The 19,970-nt window shown below is 47.2% G+C and overlaps 2 protein-coding genes across 2 annotated transcripts in view; one reads left to right on the forward strand and one right to left on the reverse strand.

The window, feature by feature from the left end:
• aars2 (alanyl-tRNA synthetase 2, mitochondrial (putative)) overlaps positions 1–1,777 on the forward strand; it is a 63,037-nt gene extending 61,260 nt beyond the window's left edge. The window contains exon 22 of the mRNA XM_056280796.1: positions 148–1,777. Coding sequence (XP_056136771.1) covers positions 148–315 — 168 coding nt within the window. The 3' untranslated portion in view covers positions 316–1,777. The remainder of the gene's footprint in view (positions 1–147) is intronic.
• Positions 1,778–1,800: 23 nt separating this feature from the next.
• capn2l (calpain 2, (m/II) large subunit, like) overlaps positions 1,801–19,970 on the reverse strand; it is a 36,039-nt gene continuing 17,869 nt past the window's right edge. The window contains exons 5-21 of the mRNA XM_056280797.1: positions 16,480–16,648; positions 16,179–16,262; positions 15,995–16,080; positions 15,518–15,592; positions 15,275–15,435; positions 14,858–15,027; positions 14,368–14,379; positions 13,939–14,150; positions 12,703–12,739; positions 11,117–11,182; positions 8,814–8,871; positions 8,479–8,543; positions 8,293–8,361; positions 3,435–3,513; positions 2,320–2,436; positions 2,174–2,232; positions 1,801–2,090 (exon numbers count right to left, since the gene is read on the reverse strand). Of these exons, the coding sequence (XP_056136772.1) occupies positions 2,067–2,090; positions 2,174–2,232; positions 2,320–2,436; positions 3,435–3,513; positions 8,293–8,361; positions 8,479–8,543; positions 8,814–8,871; positions 11,117–11,182; positions 12,703–12,739; positions 13,939–14,150; positions 14,368–14,379; positions 14,858–15,027; positions 15,275–15,435; positions 15,518–15,592; positions 15,995–16,080; positions 16,179–16,262; positions 16,480–16,648 (1,543 nt within the window). The 3' untranslated portion in view covers positions 1,801–2,066. The remainder of the gene's footprint in view (positions 2,091–2,173; positions 2,233–2,319; positions 2,437–3,434; positions 3,514–8,292; positions 8,362–8,478; positions 8,544–8,813; positions 8,872–11,116; positions 11,183–12,702; positions 12,740–13,938; positions 14,151–14,367; positions 14,380–14,857; positions 15,028–15,274; positions 15,436–15,517; positions 15,593–15,994; positions 16,081–16,178; positions 16,263–16,479; positions 16,649–19,970) is intronic.

Genomic DNA, 19,970 nt, shown 5'->3' on the forward strand with positions numbered 1-19,970 from the left:
AAAGAGCAGAAAGATCAGTAGAACAAAGCAAACAGCAGAAAGATCAGTAGAACAAAGTAAACAGCAGAAAGCTAATGAAAGAAGGGGGTTTGACTTTACTGTCTCATCAGTTTGAAATATGTCTGTGCCCCCCCCCCCCCCCCCCAGGGCTTCACAGCTCTCTCAGCCAATGACTGGGCGGTGGCGGTGTGTTCCTTCCTGGGTGGGGCCGCGGGGGGATCGATGCTGGTGGCCAAGGGAACAGGAAGTAGCAGTGACATCACAGAAGCACTGAGATGGGCGGAGGAGTACGCACGCAACAAGACAAACTCATGATGAGCTCTGTAAAGGAAAACTGGTGAAGAACGCTCAGAAAATACTGGCTCTCTTTCATGTCAGCTAATGGGAGTTTCCCAGTACAACCAGTCTACCTGACACCTCAGCTGGAGCAGTGGCGCCTGGCTCAGTGGTACTGTGTCAGGAACTCCTGCAGACACAAACCTCTAATATGACCTCGCCCCTGTAGAGTGAGGCATCTGTTTTGAAATATGCACTTGAAGAATTATCTGTCATTATTTACTTGTGTGTTAGTCCAGAACTGATGGAGAGCTGAATATTCCCAACATGTGTTCACTGTCTGACTGACTGGTGCCTGAAAATAAGAGTTCACCATCAAGTCCAGCTCTGCTACAGCAGCTTCAGCAGACGTTAGAAAGGCAAAATCATAAATCCTCATAATCCACGTCAATCCCACCTGACCTGCCACATACTTCAAATCCTATCATCCATCATGAATTAACTATTGGTTCAGCAGGGGGCACTGTGTTCAGCCCACTATTCTGCACTTTTATGTGCACCAACAGGAAGTGCTCATTAATTTTGAAAAGTAATCTGATTGGTCGATGATTTACTCCAAACATGTTTTCTCAAAGGTTGAGTTTATTTCTTTGCTAAGTCTTGGTAACTGGGTAGTCTTGGTAACCGGGTAGTGAGTCTGCAGAGTTTTCAGTTATAATTTTTACATCAGTCCACAAATGGCCTGGTGGCCTGTCCGGGGTGTCTCCCCACCTGCCGCCCAGTGACTGCTGGGATAGGCTCCGGCATCCCCGTGACCCCGGTTGGGATAAGCAGCTTGCATAATGGATGGATGGACATCAGTCCACAAATGGACTTATCTCAGAAGAGTTGTGCGTTGAACACTTTTGGATCGTAAAACAGTCGAGTCAAGTGTTCATTCCAACCACAACCAGGAGAGTGTCCTGTGATTCCAACCACAACCAGGAGAGTGTCTTGTGATTCCAACACAGCCAGGAGAGTGCCCTGTGATTCCAACCACAACTAGGAGAGTGTCCTGTGATTCCAACCACAACCAGGAGAGTGTCTTGTGATCACAACCAGGAGAGTATCCTGTGATTCCAACCACAACCAGGAGAGTGTCTTGTGATCACAACCAGGAGAGTATCCTGTGATTCCAACCACATCCAGGAGAGTGTCCTGTGATTCCAACCGCAACCAGGAGAGTGTCCTCTGATTCTAACCACAACCAGGAGAGTGTCCTGTGATTCTAACCACAACCAGGAGAGTGTCCTGTGATTCTAACCACAACCAGGAGAGTGTCCTGTGATTCCAACCACAACCAGGAGAGTGTCCTGTGATTCCAACCACAACCAAGAGAGTGCCCTGTGATTCTGTGGGGTTAATGAAAGATGAGCCTGTCTGCAGATGAAGACTTAGTCTTAATCGATGAACTATGAATCCAGATTTCTTTGTTTTGGAAGAAATAAAAACACTGGGAGTAAAGTTGATTATTTCATTTGCGTCTTGTGTTTATTCAATGCAGTACAAATGCTTCTGGGGAAAATTAATTCTCAAATTTTTATTCAAGCATTAAAACAGTTTTAAGACCCTGAAATCAAAAACCAATAGAGACCCCCCTCCCTTCACCTCATCATGAATATTTCTCTCTGTGTTATTACACCTCGTGTTTTATAGCTTGCTCATGACATTTAAGCACCTCGGTGATTTATTGAAGGTGCATTGTTGTAGTTCTCTGGGGAGCAGCCAGGGGGCGGTATGGTGAAGCGTCTTTACAGCATCGCCACATTCAGCCACTGTAGAACATACAAAGACTCTTCTGTCAACGTGAACCATAAAGTTTACTCTGTCAAACGGACCTTTGGGAAATCTTTCCTACCTCCAGCATGTTCAGTTCGACTGACCCAGATTCCTCTTGGTCCAGCGTTTTGAATGTTTCTACGTCAGAAAATATTTGTCAGGTTATTTTTCTAAAACAGCAGTGCTACACATTTGGCAGTCATTGTAGACTTAGAGCCGACTCACTGAACATGGTCTCCAGGCGCACCAGACAGCCCACAAAGTTATCAAAGTCCACGGTGAGGTTGGGTTCGCTGTAGCGGGCGACCAGGACCTGGTGCAGAGCATTGTTCAGACTGAAGCCTGCAAAGACACCAAAAAACCCATCCATTCTTTTAACAGCAAAATACTGACTGTCCAGTCCAGACTCGGGTCCAGTTGTGGAGCAAAACAGAACAACAGTAGGATGAACTTCAGTTACTTCAAGTGTAAGCTTAACAAACCGGCAGTGTTCTATTCTGGGATTAAAGAGGAATGCTAATGCTAAATGAGGATAATGATGCTAATGCTGAATGAAGATAATGATGCTAATGCCAGATGAAGATAATGATGCAAATGCTGAATGAGGATAATGATGCTAATGCTAGATGATGATAATGATGTTAATGCTAGATGAGGCTAATGATGTTAATGCCAGATGAGGCTAATGGTGTTAATGCCAGATGAGGATAATGATGATGCTAATGCTGAATGAGGATAGTGATGATGCTAATGCTGAATGAGGATAATGATGTTAATGCCAGATGAGGATAATGATGATGCTAATGCTGAATGAGGATAATGATGCTAATGCTAGATGATGATAATGATGTTAATGCCAGATGAGGCTAATGATGTTAATGCCAGATGAGGATAATGATGATGCTAATGCTGAATGAGGATAATGATGCTAATGCTGAATGAGGATAATGATGTTAATGCTAAATGATGATAATGATGTTAATGCCAGATGAGGCTAATGATGTTAATGCCAGATGAGGATAATGATGATGCTAATGCTGAATGAGGATAATGATGCTAACGCTAGATGATGATAATGATGTTAATGCTAGATGAGGATAATGATGCTAATGCTAGATGAGGATCCTGACTGTTAGCGTCTGTGTGTATCACGTCATTATTTTCAGTGCATTCAATACTTAATGTTTGTGCAGCTCAGCTTTGCCATCCATGTACAGAGGATGAGATTCCATAATGTTGCTACGGAATTCCTGAACCTTTCAGATACTGGAGATGATATTTCTAATATTATCAGAGGAAGCTTTGAAAGACTTTATAAGAAGTGTTATTGGACATTTTACCAGCCTCCTCCAAAGCCGTCCTCATCTCTGTGGAGCTCATCGTTCCTGACTGGTCCACGTCCTTCTGACGGTAAATATTCTGCACCACAGAAAACACACACTACTCAATAAAACTCTTTGTGTGTGTGTGTATGTATATACACATATATATTTATATATACATATTTGTATGTATATATGTGTGTATAAATACATATGTGTATGATATATATGTATACGTATATATGTATAGGTATATATATGCATATGTATATACACATTTATATATACATATATGTGTGTATTCACATCTATATGTATTTATACTACATATATGTGTGGAGGATATAAATATATGTGTGTGTGTATGTATGTATATATATATATATATGTCAGTGTGTGTGTGTGTATACAGTGGTGCATGAAAGTGTGAACCCTTAAAATTTTATATATTTCTGCTTAAATATGACCTAAAACATCATCAGCTTTTCACACAAGTCCTAAAAGTAGGTAAGAGAACCCAATTAAACAAATGAGACAAAGATATTATACTTGGTCATTTATTTATTGAGGAAAATGATCCAGTATTACATATCTGTGAGTGGCAAAAGTATGTAAACCTGTAGGATGAGCAGTTCATTTGAAGGTGAAATTAGAGTCAGATGTTTTCACTCAATGGGATGACAGTCAGGTGTGAGAGGGCGCCCTGTTTTATGTAAAGAACAGGATCTATCAAAGTCTGATATTCACAACACATGTTTGTGGAAGTGTATCATGGCAAGAACAAAGGAGATTTCTGAGGACCTCAGAAAAAGCGTTGTTGATGCTCATCGGGCTGGAAAAGGTTACAAAACCATCTCTAAAGAGTTTGGACTCCACCAACCCACAGTCAGACAGATTGTGTACAAATGGAGGAAATTCAAGACCATTGTTACCCTCCCCAGGAGTGGTCCACCATCAAAGATCACTCCAAGAGCAAGGCGTGTAATAGTCGGCCAGGTCACAAAGGAGCCCAGGGTAACTTCTAAGCAACTAAAGGCCTCTCTCACATGGGCTAATGTTAATGTTCATGAGTCCACCATCAGGAGAACACTGAACAACAATGGTGTGCATGGCAGGGTTGCAAGGAGAAAGCCACTGCTCTCCAAAATGAACATTGCTGCCCGTCTGCAGTTTGTTAAAGATCACGTGGACAAGCCAGAAGGCTACTGGAAAAAGGTTTTGTGGACGGATGAGGCCAAAATAGAACTTTATGGTTTAAATGAGAAGCGTCATGGTCGGAGAAAGGAGAACACTGCATTTCCAGCATAAGAACCTTATCCCATCTGTGAAACATGCTGGTGGTGGTAGTGTCATGGTTTGGGCCTGTTTTGCTGCATCTGGGCCAGGACGGATTGCCATCATTGATGGAACAATGAATTCTGAATTATACCTGCGACTTCTTAAGGAAAACGTCAGGACATCTGTCCGTGAACTGAATCTCAAGAGAACGTGGGTTACGGCCGCTCTGGTGGCCGAGCGGAATAAACCGCCGTTCTTGCAACCCGCTCATCTCGTGGCTGGGAGGTTCGTATCCCAGACTCGCCGTAACCGGTCAGGGCCAGAGCGTCCACGGGGTAAGGCATTCATTAGGCCACCCTTACCCGAGGTATAGTGAGTGTAGATCGGTGTAGTGTTCAGGGACTCGTCATTCTCCAGTGATCCCTCTGGCCCACCCGGGCGCCTGCAGCCAAGCAACCGAAAGCATTCTCCCTATGCCTCCTTCGCGGCTTGAAGGTGATGCAATCCATGCGAGGAGGCTTCAGTGTGTAAAATAGCGAGAGCAGCCGACACGAGTTTGAAGGAAGCTGGTGTTAAGCCTATCTGCTTCCTGTGGAAACGTGAGCCAGGGGAGTTATTCAACAAGAGTTCTGGCCATATGCCATTGGGTTAATCGGGTGGGATAAGGGGAAAAACTAGAAATAAAAAAAAGAGAATGTGGGTCATGCAGCAAGACAACGACCTGAAACACACAAGTCGTTCTACCAAAGAGCCGTCAAAAAAGAATGAAGTTGATATTTTGGAAAGGCCAAGTCAAAGTCCTGACCTTAATCCAATTGGCATGTTGTGGAAGGACCTGAAGCGAGCAGTTCATGTGAGGAAACCCGCCAACATCCCAGAGTTGAAGCTGTTCTGTACGGAGGAATGGGCTAAAATTCCTCCAAGCCGATGTGCAGGACTGATCAACAGTTACCAGAAACGTTTAGTTGCAGGTATTGCTGCACCGGGGGGGGGGGGGTCACACCAGATACTGGAAGCAAAGGTTCTACTTTTGCCTCTCACAGACATGTAATATTGGATCATTTTCCTCAATAACTAAATGACCAACTATAATATTTTTGTCTCATTTGTTTAATTGGGGTCTCTTTATCTACTTTTAGGACTTGTGTGAAAATGTGATGATGTTTTAGGTCATATTTAAGCAGAAATATAGAAAATTCTAAAGCGTTCACAAACTTTCAAGCACCACTGTATGTATATACACTATATGGACAAACACACACCTCTTAATCAATGAATTCAGGTGTTTCATTCAGACCCATTGCCACAGGTGTATAAAATCCAGCAGCTAGCCATGCAGTCTGCATTGATAAACACTTGTGAAAGAACGGGTCGTTCTGAAGAGCTCAGTGGATTCAAGCGTGGTACTGTCATAGGATGCCACCTTTGCAATAAGTCAGTTGGTGAAATGTCTTCCCTGCTAGATATTCCACGGTCAACTGTAAGTGGTATTATGCAAAGTGGAAGCGTTTAGGACAAAACAGCAACTCAGCCATGAAGTGGCAGATCATGTAAAGTCACACAGCGGGTCAACGAGTGCTGAGGCGCATAGTGCGTAAAAGTCGCCAATGCTCTGTTGACTCAATAACTGCAGAGTTACAAACTTCCTCTGGCATTAACATCAGCACCAAAACTGTGAGCCGGGAGCTTCATGGAATGGGTCTCCATGGCTGAGCAGCTGCATGCAAGCCTTACATCACCAAGCACCATGCCAAGCGTGGGATGGAGCGGTGTAAAGCACACTGCCGCTGGACTCTGGAGCAGTGGAAACGTGTTCTGTGGAGTGGTGAATCACGCTTCTCTGTCTGGCAGTCTGATGGACCAGTCTGGGTTTGGAGGATGCCAGGAGAACATTACCTGCCTGACTGCATTGTGCCAACTGTACAGTTTGGTGGAGGAGGGGTAATGGTATGGGGTGGTTTTTCAGGGGTTGGGCTAGGCCCCTTAGTTCCAGTGAAGGGAAATCTCAATGCTTCAGCATACCAAGACATTTTGGACAATTCTATGCTTCCTACTGTGTGGGAACAGTTTGGGGAGGACCCTTTTCTGTTCCAGCATGACTGCCCCAGTGCACAAAGCAAGGTCCATTAAGACATGGTTGGGTGAGTTTGGTGTGGAAGAACTTGACTGGCCCACACAGAGCCCTGACCTCAACCCCATCGAACACCTTTGGGACGAACTAGAACGGAGATTGTGAGCCAGGTCTTCTCGTCCAACATCAGCGCCTGACCTCACAAATGCTCGTCTGGATGAATGGGCAGAAATTCCCACAGACACTCCAAAATCTTGTGGAAAGCCTTCCCAGAAGAGTGGAAGCTGTTATAGCTGCAAAGGGGGGACCAACTCCATATTAATGCCGATAGATTTAGAATGGGATGTCATGAAAGCTCCTGTAGGTTTAATGGCCAGCTGTCCCAATACGTTGGTACATCTAGTGTATTATGTATATATATATACTTAGCACAGAAAGTAAGGAAATGTGTGTTTGGTAGATGATGTCTTTGTTGTAATAATGCTTCTTGGCAGTAAATCTGATACCGTTGGAAAGCCTGTTTATTCCCTTTTAACTGGGGCCACCACATGTGTAAGGAACATGTGTATGTGGGATGAGCAGCAGAGCTGAGTATGTGGGTTGTGCCCATGAAACATCTGCCAGATCTTCTCCACCAATGCCAAACAGCTTGTTTTGCTGCTGCTATTGACTCTTGTGTTGAGCTTCTGGTGCCCCAGGTGCTGACCATCAGCTGCCTGATAGAAGATTTACTGCCAAGAAGCATCGTTACAACAAAGACATCATCTACCACACACACACACATATATATAAGTGTGTGTGTAAGTGTGTATATATATATATATATATATATATGTGTGTGTGTGTGTGTGTGTGTGTGTGTAGGTGTGTATATATATATGTGTATATATATATATATATGTGTGTGTGTGTGTGTGATATATACACACACATATATATATATACACCTACACACACACACACACACATATATATATATATAAACATATATATAAAACAGTGACACATTAAGGCCAAACTTTACCTGCAGTCATTTTGGGGAAACGTGTGAAGTTTAAAATGTTGTAAAATGCCTTGCTGTCCTACCAGGCTTAACGGGTGGTGTTACCATAATCACTCCTACCAGGCTTAACGGGTGGTGTTACCATAATCACTCCTACCAGGTTTAACGGGTGGTGTTAACATAATCAGTCCTACCAGGCTTAACGGGTGGTGTTACCATAATCAGTCCTACCAGGCTTAACAGGTGGTGTTACCATAATCACTCCTACCAGGCTTAACGGGTGGTGTTAACATAATCAGTCCTACCAGGCTTAACGGGTGGTGTTAACATAATCAGTCCTACCAGGCTTAACGGGTGGTGTTACCATAATCAGTCCTACCAGGCTTAACAGGTGGTGTTACCATAATCAGTATGTTGTACTTCCTGTCATAAGGACAGGTGTAGGTGTAGGTGTTGTTCATGTTTCTAGCCGGTGGACATGTGGTTTCATCTCACCGTGGGTCTTGGATCAGACAGGGACTCACCAGGTACTTCTCGATCTTGGTCCACAGGATCTTGAACTCCACCAGGCCCAGTTTACCACTGCCGTCTCTCTGAACCACGGGTTAAGGAGCTACTTCTCACATCATTACTAAGTCAAACACAGTCACTGACAAGTAACTTTTGTCTGGCGCCACCTGCAGGCTGAGCACCATGCAGCAGCAGGATACATCCAGCAGGTTGACCATGTTACGACACGTCTCCAAGCTGAACCCGCTGGTCTGAACCCCCGAACCTGGTGCAGAACCACAAGAACTTCGCTTAACAAGTGTAGGAAAACAACACAGTACCACAGTATACACACACAGTACTAACACAGTACCACAGTACATACTGATACACATGGTACACAGACTACAGTACCTCTAGCAGTACTAACATAGTACCATAGTACATACTGATACACATGGTACACAGACTACAGTACCTCTAGCAGTACTGGCAGCTATATTTAGTGTTGTAGTTGTGTAGCTGCAGGAGGAATGAGGAGGAGCAGGGATCTTACGTTTGGCCACCACCTTGTTGAGGATCCTCTTCAGCTCAAAGGCAGAAATCTCACTGTCCTGCCGAACAAGACGGAGCAACGAGAGCCAGGGATTACTTCAACTACACTTACACTCACTGTGTCTCTGTGGGTTTAGAGAAAGCATACGACAGGGTGCCGAGAGAGGAGGTGTGGTATTGTGTGAGGAAGTCAGGAGTTGCAGAGAAGTATGTAGGAGTGGTGCAGGATATGTATGAGGGCAGTGTGACAGGGGTGAGGGGTGTGGTTGGAATGACAGATGGGTTCAAGGTGGAGGATGCAAGGAGTAGAGGTGATGAAGGTGGATGAGTTTAAATACTTGGGGTCAACTGTCCAAAGTAACGGGGAGTGCAGAAGAGAGGTGAAGAAGAGAGTGCAGGCAGGATGGAGTGGGTGGAGAAGAGTGGTCAGGAGTGATTCGCGACAGAAGGGTACCAGCAGGAGTTAAAGGGAATAGAATAGAATAGAATAGAATACTCTTTATTAGTCATTTTGTACACACATACAAATCAAATGTAGACTCTGCCTTTAAGCCATCCTAGCTGTGTAGCTAGCAGCAGCGAGCAGTCGCCCTGCAGCACCCGGGGACCAACTCCAGTTCTTCTGTCCATTGCCTTGCTCAGGGGCACAGACAGGAGTATTAACCCTAACATGCATGTCTTTCTGATGGTGGGAGGAAACCGGAGCGGCTGGAGGAAACCCACACAGACACGGGGAGAACATGCAGACCCCACACAGACAGACAGCACCTTGTTGCTGGGAGGCAACAGCGCTAACCACTGCGCCCCCATGCTGCCACAGGGAAGGTTTACAAGATGGTGGTGAGACCAGCTATGTTGTATGGTTTGGAGGCACTGATGAAAAGACAGGAGGAGGAGCTGGAGATGGCAGAGGTGAAGATAAGATTTTCATTGGGAGTAATGAAGGAGGACAGGATTAGGAACGAATATATTAGAGGGACAGCTCAGGTTGGACGGTTTGGAGACAAAGCAAGAGAGACAAGATGGAGATGGTGTGGACATGTGTGGAGGAGAGATGCTGGGTATACTGGGAGAAGGATGCTGAATATGGAGCTGCCAGGGAAGAGGAGAAGAGGAAGGCCAAAGAGGAGGTTTATGGAGGTGGTGAGGGAGGACATGCAGGTGGCTGGTGTGACAGAGGAAGATGCAGAGGACAGGAAGAGATGGAAACGGATGATCCGCTGTGGCGCCCCCTAACGGGAGCAGCCGAAAGTAGTAGTAGTGGCAGTAGTAGTAGTGTTAGTTATAGTAGTAGTAGCAGTGGCAGTAGTAGTAGTGGTATTAGTAGTAGTAGTAGTAGTAGTAGTGGTAGTGGTAATAGTAGTAGTGGTGGTAGTGGTAGTGGATAGAAATCAGGGAAGCGTAACTTGTTTAGGTGTGGGAGCGTGCTGTCAGAACCTACAGGTCCACAGAAACAACTCGGATCAGGAAGACACGCTTTATAAACCAGAACCAGTGACAGCCGTGAAGGGGTTGAACACATTTGCAAGACACGGTGTCTCTCGTGAACTTAGGACCACATCTCATCCATGACCACCACCCCCTGCAGACTGTAGGAGCATGTGATGTGGATGGGTGGTGTCTGGCAGGACTTCGCTAGGAAACATGACAGGATGCATAGTGTTTTCATCTTCATCATAGCAGCCAGGTGAGGAAGAGGAAGGCAGGTAGTGTTGAGTTTGAAGAAGTGAAGTTGTGTCTTTTTTTTTTGTCTGGATATTTCCCCCTTTTTCTCCCCAATTGGACCTGGCAAGTCACCCGACTCTTCCGAGCCGTCCCGGTCTCTGCTCCACCCCCTCTGCTGATCCGGGGAGGGCTGCAGACTACCACATGCCTCCTCCCATACATGTGGAGTCACCAGCCGCGTCTTTCACCTGACTGTGAGGAGTTTCACCAGGGGGACGTAGTGTGTGGGAGGATCACGCTATTCCCTCCAGTTCCCCCTCCCCCCTGAACAGGCACCCCGACTGACCAGAGGAGGCGCTAGTGCAGCAACCAGGACACATACCCACATCCAGCTTGCCAACTGCAGACACGGCCACCTGTGTCTGTGGGGACGCCCGACCAAGCTGGAGGTAACACGGGGATTCAAACCGACGATCCCTGTGTTGGTAGGCAGCAGAATAGACCGCCACGCTACCCGGACACCCTGAAGGTGTTGTGTCTAACCAGCACATACGACAGAGCTGGTAGAAGACCTTTACCAGCACAGTACAGCATGAAAACTGCATGGACGTCTGGGATGATGGGTTCTCCTGGGCTCACCTCTCCAGCCAGCTGCCCAAACAGACCCCTGAAGCGATCATCCACGTCGTCATAATCCAGTTCAATCTGAAACAAGATGGAGGTCAACATGCTGAAATAACTCAACACCTCCTGCTGATCTGTGACTCTCTTTTCCTTCCTCCTCTAAAAAACCCCCTAAACTTGGACATCAGACCAAAATGGATGAATGAGAAATGAGTCTTGTTCTTCTGCGACACTGCTGTCACGAAGAAGGAAGCTCACCTTTCACATCATGAGCCTTTAATTAAGCCAGAACCCCAGTCTCTCTCTCTCTCCCCCCCCTCTCTCCGTCTCTCTCAATTCAATTCAGTGATGCTTTATTGGCATGACTGCATTAATTACAATGTTGCCAAAGCAAAACAGGTCAACAGAGAACTGAACACAAAAACAAATAAATAAAAAATTAAAACAAATGAAAAAGGAAAACATAGATCTGGCAGAAACATAGAACAGCACTTGAACAGCAACTGACAGTAACTGACAGTGTTTTGGTCACTCACTGACCCTTAGGCTATGGCATTCTGACACATACTGTGCTGCAAGGTGTGACCTTTGACCCTCTCCTAAAATAAGTGGCCATTGTTCTTTCTTATCCAGCGGTAGAACATTTGGAATCTGGTTTTCAAATGTCTCCTGGTATGTTTCTCTTATGTTCTGGAAGTTCTCACAATTTAGCAGGAAGTGCATCTCGGTCTCCACCTCACCTGCCGTACAGTGACCACATATTCGTTGCTCTTTTGGTAGCCAAGATGTTGTGTGTTTCAGTGGCTAGACTGTGGTCAGTGAGCCTGTACGTGGTCAGGATGTGTCTGTGCTGACTGTCTCTGAGAGTGGACAGACAGTCAGTCAGTTTGTCTTCTCTTTTTAGGGCCCCATAACATTCTCATTTGTGTTGTCATTTGGTTTCTATGTCCCAATGTTCCACATATGAGTTGTTGCATTGTGTGATGATGTGGTTTACTCTAGTCTGTGGTTGGTTAGCAGTGCTGGTCTGAAACTCATCTATGTTAGTGGTTATGGGGTCAGTTAGTTTCACAACCAGCTGACTGAGGGGGCTCTTTCTTAGCTCTTGGATTTGGAATCCTTTAAACTGCAGTGTGTGGTGGGGACTTGGTTTAAGGTGCATCCAGAATTCAAGTGATCTTAAGTTTACTGCCAGGGCCCAGTTCTGACTATTTCTCTAGCAGATCCAGATGCTGCTGTAGACCCTGTTCTGTGGGTGCCAGCAGCACCAGGTCATCTGCATAGAGCAAGAATTTAACTTGTGTGTTGTTTAGGGTGAGGCCAGGAGCTGCAGATTGTTGCAGTAACACCGCTAACTCATTGATGTAGCTATTGAACAGGGTTGGGCTCAAACTGCAGCCCTGTCTCACCCCTCGCCCTTGAGTGAAGTATTCTGTTCTTTTGTCACCAAGTTTTACTCCGCTGTTATTTTCCAAATATATAGATTTGATTATGTCAAGCACTTTACCCCCTACGCCACTTTGGATGATTTTATAATATAAACCATCGTGCCAGATAAAATCAAATGCTTTCTTATAATCTCTCTCTCTCTCTCTCCTCACCTCTTCAACTCTGGCCTCCACAGGATCATCCAGTTCTCTGCACAAAGAATAAAGAGTTCAGTCACATTAAATAAAGGAACAGTATTTACAGTATTTACACCCCAGCTGAGGAGTATTACTGCTAGTATTCATAACACCACTTCATCATAATAACACTACTGAGGAGGCTAAACTATTAGTAGTAACAATTACTTTAATAGCGCTAATACTACTAGTAATTGATAATACTGATACAACTACTGCTGCTGCTACTAAATAAAAATAATACTAGTTCTACTAGTAATGCTACTGTTGCTGTTGAAACTACTGATAATTATACTATTACTGCTGTAGCACTACTAATGTTTTTATTGTTTGTGAAAAGGCCGCCAGGTGGCGCTGTAGTCGACATGTTTTAATGAGTAAATGAGTGACAGGTTTGATTCCGTCAGTAGTTTGCTTATATGTGTCCCTGAGCAGGTCAGCCGCTGTACTACTGTCAGAACATTTAAGGTGAAACAGAATGAGAGTCTCCATGCTGTGGCAATGTTGTTACGTTAATGGAGGCCATTTTGTTTTCTACTGTTCCTTGTATAGATCAAGTAGAGGAATCCTCTTACACTTCCATCATTTAGTGCTGATGAGCTTTCTTAGTGTACATTCTGACAAATGTAAACTCCACATGAACTGAACTGCATCAAACTAGATTTGAAGCTTGAGGGGTCTTGGTTTACTTCCAGATCTGACTGTGCTTCAGACTACTTCTGACCTGAAAGTCATTTCAATAGACTCTGGACTAAATTAAGGAAACTATGAAGTAATTGAAGATTTTTTTTTTGATTGTTTCATGATCCAAAAACTTCAAATTGAGCAAGAAGATGGAGCATCGCTGGTAGTTTGCACTTTTTTCAGAATCAGAGTCATATGTATTACCAAGTGCAAGGAATTTGTCTTGGTATGTTGGTGCAAGAGGGAAAATTAACAGTTAATAGTAAAGATAAAAGTTAAAAAGAATAATAAATAATATATATACAAGATAAAATGAAATAAAAATGAAGGTAACGTGCAATAAGGTGTTGATTGTACTACGTGTTATTCCAGCCTCATGATGATAAATCCTGTGTTCTCGTTCCGGCAGACTCCTGCAGTCCAGACATACCACTGTGATGCCACGGTGCCCTGCACTCAGCATCCCTACCTCTTTACTGTGGACTGACTTTTAACCTGAACATTTGGAACCTGGATGTGAAAACCTACTGAAAATCGGCTTGCTTCTCGGAGAAGACGCGAACACAGAAGTCTGCGTTCTTATGTGGCTCGAAGGTGGATGGCAGGATGAGGTACTCGCCAGGGGGGAGGGAGAAGCGGTTGCACACCTCCCTCAGGTTGATGAAGGTCTCGGAGCGTGCAGCGGAGGCGTGGCGCAGGAAGAAGTTACTGTTCAAATGGATGTTCCTCTGGCCAGCAACCTGCAGAGGTGAGTTTGGGTCCAACAAGACAAATCTGTACATTAAAAACTACGTCAAGACATTTGTTCACATCATCATCTGTATTTTGAATACTGAGTTTTGTCTAACAAGACTTAAAAAAAACTGTTTAGGAGTAAAATCCTCTTTCTCCAGACAGGTTCGTTAGCGGCTGCAGCTAACAGTCATGTGACCAGGTCGTTGATTCCTCACCACGTACCTCATCAGGGACCTGGAACACAATGCAAACAGATGGGAGGCATCAGAGACTAGTTAGGTATTAGACACAAGTTAGGACCTATTAGAGACCAGTTAGGAGGCATCAGACACTAGTAAGGACCTATTAGAGACTAGGCATCAGAGACTAGTTAGGCAGTATTATACACTAGTTAGGACCTATTAGAAACTAGTTAGGGGGCATCAGAGACTAGTTAGGACCTATTAGAGACTAGTTAGGAGGCATCAGAGACTAGTTAGGACCTATTAGAGACTAGTTAGGAGGCATCAGAGACTAGTTAGGCAGTATTGGACACTAGTTAGGACCTATTAGAGACTAGCTGGGAGGCATCGGAGACTAGTTAGGAGGTATTAGACACTAGTTAGGGGCTATTAAAGACTAGTCAGGAGCTATTACATTACATTTTAGATTATACATCAGAATGAATTGGAGCAAATAGATCTTCATGATCCCTTTGGGAATACTGAATCACCTCGTAGATGGCGAAGCCAATGGTGTGCATGTCCTCACCCATCTTCCTCATACGTCTGCGGTTCTTCTGGATCAGACCGACCACGAAGCTGCAGGCCGCCTCGCCATCATCCGGGTCATCATCCTCTTCATCCAGCTTGATGACAAACTGAGGGTTGGTCCAGAAGGTGTCTGGAAATTTATCAACGGTGTTCGTAAAGACCAAAAGTATGCATTCATCCCATCGCCAAACCTTTTACATTAAAACAATAATATTAATTACATTACTCTCTGTCTGTCTGTCTGTCTGTCTGCCTGCCTGCCTGCCTGCCTGCCTGCCTGTCTGTCTGTCTGTCTGTCTGTCTGTCTGTCTGTCTGTCTGTCTGTCTGTCTGTCTGTCTGCCTGCCTGTCTGCCTGCCTGCCTGTATCAGTGGTTACTTGGGTAGTTTCTGCAGCCTCCAGCAGTCGAGCCTCTCCTCCAGGTGCCGTCAAACTTGGACAGCGCCCATTTGCTGAAGGAGTCATCGGTGAGGGCGTCGGGCGTCAGGTTGCAGATCTCCAGGCGGGAATAATGCTGCAGGAAGTCTGAGAAAGACATCCTGCGGAAAATGCATAGAGGTTCGGTTTACTGGTGCTGGCTGGAACACGGCTGCTGGGTTAAAAATATTTTTTCCATCTTACCAGAACTCTCCATCCTCTGAGCGATGACTGAGTCGCTCTCTGTCGTCATCGCTGATCTGACGCCACTGCATGGAACTGTGGGAACACCAATCAGGAAGTCAAACTCCAGAAAACCTCACCAATCACTTCCTATACTCACTTCTCAGCAATGATCACGCAATTATTCACCATCATTCACAATACATATTAAATCATGGGATTCATCTGTGTTCACCATCCATACTTAGGTGTTGTGATTTGGACACCTCCGCATCAGCTGTTTGTGATCTACAAAATATTGGTGCTTTTAAAAATCCTTTGTGCTTTTTAAAAGTCACAATAAAATGCATAAAACATGTAAAAATACATTGAAAAAATGCTCCGATGATTTGTCAAAACATTGACAGTCTCAACATCACACACTCGGATTCATATGGTGCTGGTTTGTCATCTGAACTTCTACATGGTGGGTTTGTCCATCTAGTTGGGGTTACTTACTTATCACTCCAGGGGCCGGTCCACTCCACCTGACCCCAGGGGTTTCTGATCCGGATCAGCTTCACCATGTCGCCACGGTATTCCACCTGCAGCCAGTCACAGATGGAGACAAAATCACTTTAACTTGAAATGCACGACAATGATGGACTCTTTCAACACACCAGTAAGGAGTCACTATTCTCACCTCCTCTGCACCTGTGACGGAGTAGGCGTGGCCTTTCACCAGCTTCTGGGACGTCACTGCCTCCGAGTCTGCTGAGCTAGTGATCTGGAAGAGATTGACTTTGTAAAAATGTGACGGAACATGTAAAAGAAGCTCTTCTGGTACTGTTACAAGACAAGTTTGGAGTTGCTCGTATGTCCCCACATGTAAAGCGATTGTGGGATGTTAACTGTCGCCAGCAGAGGAACCAGTTTTGGTGAATGCTTTTTTTCCCCTCAAACCACTGTTCTACTGGGGTTTTTCAGACTTGTTGAGGTCTCACATCAATAGAGCAGCCCATCAGGGAGCCCCGGTTCAGGGCTTTCTGAATGATCTTGAAAAGACGTGGATTTGGTCTTCTCAGCTCATGGGCCTCGGCGATCCCTCCGGTGAAATCCTCAAAGCCCTCTGTGGTGGAGCCTCCGGACAGTGCCTCGTAGCAGCCATTCAGCCTGAACACACAAGCAAACGCATACATGCAGGTCAGCATGGCCAACCTGAGAGACTCCCTCAGACAAAGAGGTTTCCAGTGTGACGGCTCTGACATGGAAACATAGAGTGAAGGGTAACCCCGACCCTCGCTGTGGGTTTAAACTGGTCTGTTTTAGGGGGCGCTGTTGGAAGCCAAGGATATAAGAGACGTCTCCTTATTGCTCCGGCATATTTAACTGCAGCGGGATTCGATCCAAGTTGTGCTGCACCGCGTTACAGCAGTGACGCTGTCCCGGAAGCGCGCCCTTGCGCTTCGTTATTCCCGCGCTCCGAAGAGACTCATGAGGATCTGCACGCTCCCGGACACATCCGGAGCCCACCAGCAGAACCGAGCACATTTCCGCCTGCTGCGGGATTCGATCCAGCTTGTACTGCACCACGGGGCGACGTCGCTAACCGCTCGACTAAAGGGGCCGACCCGCCGCCGCCCCCTAGCGTTTGGCGAGTGAGTCTTTTCCTAGGTTACACTGGCAACATTTTACATATTTTCATTTGGTTGGGCGTCCGGGGAGACCTCTCTGGGGACACCTCTCCGAGGAGACCTCTCTGGGGAGACCTCTTGTAAATTCGTGTAAATTTGAGCAGTTTAAGTTTACGGTGAAATCTACTCGACCAAAAACCGAGTGAGCCGCAGTACGCCTGTGTGTGCCCTCTCCTGATCCATGCTGCCACCGGATGCAGCCACCGGATGCTGCCAGCGGATGCTGCCAGCGGATGCTGCAGCTAATGCGCACCCCGAGTGTGGAGCTGAACGGTCCACGATGGGCTCTCTCAGATCCCATATGGTCGGTAAAATAGACTCTCTCTCTCTCTCTCTCCCCCAGTCTCAGGTCAGAGATGTCACTGGTTAAAGACGAGCTCAAACAGCTATCGAGAGTGTTATGTATGCACACATCGACAGTGCTGCCCATCAACCTCTCCTCAACCCTGCTGTGAAATCATGGTCTCCGTGCTGGCTGGCATACTGGGCGTGGCCATTTATCTGGACGATATAGTGGTACACGGGCCCACCAGTGAAATCCACGACAAGCGCCTTAACATGGTCTTCGCAGCCCTGTCCAAGCACAAGCTAACTCTCAATGCTGAGAAATGTGTCCTCTCTGTGCCAGCCATCGACTTCGTGGGGTTCCGGCTGTCAGCGAGCGGTGTAACTCCACTACAATCCAACGTGGACGCCATTCAGGCCATCCCTGAGCCCAGCTCGGCCGCCCAGGTCGCCTCCTTCCTGGGTATGACAAGTTACTACCTGAGGTTTCTTCCCCAGTACTCTGCGACCACAGCCTCCCTGCGCCAGCTGCTGCGTAAGGACGAGCCATGGGTGTGGTCAAAGGCATGCAGTGACGCTGTGCGTGATCTCAAGACTCAACTGACTTCACCACCAGTGTTGGCTCACTTCAACATCTCCAGCTCCACCTTTGTGACCTGTGACGCATCAGCCACAGCGATAGGGGCCGTGCTGTCTCAAACCCAGAACGGTGTGGAGAAGCCCATTGCCTTCGCCTCCCGTGCCCTCAACCTGACCGAGCAGCGGTACTCCGTGGGTGAGCGTGAGGCGTTAGCCTGTATCTGAGCTTGTGAAAGGTGGCACCTCTACCTCTATGGCCGCTCCTTCACCCTCAGGACAGATCACCAGGCCCTGACAGCGCTGCTGTCCACATCTGGGACAGGCCACAAACCCCTGAGGCTGCACCGCTGGTCTGACCGCCTCCGCCAGTACAACTTCAGCCTGCAGTTCACCCCAGGCAGAGACAATGTTGTCGCCGACCTGCTCTCTCGCTCTGTCTCCACCCCAGCTCCACAGACGGACACTGACTGTGTGGAAAAGGACATTGTCCAAATGCTACACACACCCCTCCAGGCCACTGTCTCTCTGCAGAAGCTGAGGGCAGCCTCCGAACAGGACCCTGTCCTCTCCCAGCTCCGCACCTACATCCAGAACGGCTGGCCTCACAAGGTCCCAGAGGAGCTGGCTGCGTTCTCCCGAGTCAGACAGGAGCTCTCCTGCTGGAACGACACCTGCGTGGCACGTGGGTTTTGGACAGTGGTCCCAGCTGCTCTCCGTGCACGTGTTTTGAATACGGCGCATGAAGGCCACCTGGGCATTGTGAAACTGAAACAGCGCTGCCGAGACCTGGTGTGGTGGCCGGGGATAGACAGAGATATTGAGGCTCTGGTAAAGGACTGTTCTGCCTGCCTTGTGAGTGGCAAGATCGGCCACCAGGCTCCCCCACCCCTGCAACCTCTCGCCTGGCCCTCTCAGCCCTGGGAACACCTGCAGTTGGACATTTGTGGTGAGATCCATGGAGTTCCCCACCACCACCAACGCTTCATGGTGGTCGCCTACGATCTACACTCAAAATGGCCTGAACTCACCACTTCCGGCACTGTGACCTCACAGATCATCATCGACTTCCTGGACTCTCTTTTCTCTCGCTGGGGCCTCCCAAAGGCCATCACCACTGACAACGGCCCTCAGCTGGTCTCTGCTGAGTTCACTGCTTATCTCGAAAGCAAGGGCATCCGTCATATACGCACTGCGTACTACCACCCCCAGGCCAATGGCGGCGTTGAACGTTTTCACCAGTCACTGAAGAACGGCCTCAGAGCACACATGGCCCAAGGGTGCTCTTTCACGCAGGCCATCCGTCACACTCTGCTGCACTATCGGGCCACACAGCACTCGACCACAGGCGTCTCCCCAGCCTCTCTCATGCTAGGCCGGGAACTGTGCATGCCCCTTGACAGGCTCCGCCCCTCCACACCTCAGGCACCTCCCTCTGGGGTCAGAGCCTCAGTCACTCGTCAGCAGACGCGGATGAAGCAACGGTTTGACCAGTCAAAACGAACCAGGGTGCCAGACATCAATGTGTCAGACTGGGTCAGGGTCCGCAGGCCCCACAGGGACAATAAAATGGCTTCATACTGGTCCTCTCCTCTCCAAGTCACCCGTCAGCTGGGCCCAGCCACTTACCTCCTCAGCGATGGCACTCGGTGGCACTCCAGTCATCTACAGAAGGTGTCAGCTCCGCCACACACAGCTGGTGACACAACCATAGCCATTCCCTCAGCATGGCGAGACGCCCCGGGGCTTCATGCAGCTCCTACACGGGCCCCAGACATTCCTGGGCCTCATCTTCCCCTGCCTCCCCCCCTCCCCACCTCGGCCTGCCCAGCCTCAGGCCGCCCCGCGACCTGTTCGCACACGTTTACGCCCTGGCCACCTAGAGGACTTTGTGTCAACCTTTCATGTTTGAAATCCTGCCGGGGGGGGGGGAATGTTAT

Source organism: Lampris incognitus, chromosome 5 (assembly GCF_029633865.1).
Source record: "Lampris incognitus isolate fLamInc1 chromosome 5, fLamInc1.hap2, whole genome shotgun sequence".
Taxonomy (NCBI): domain Eukaryota; kingdom Metazoa; phylum Chordata; class Actinopteri; order Lampriformes; family Lampridae; genus Lampris; species Lampris incognitus.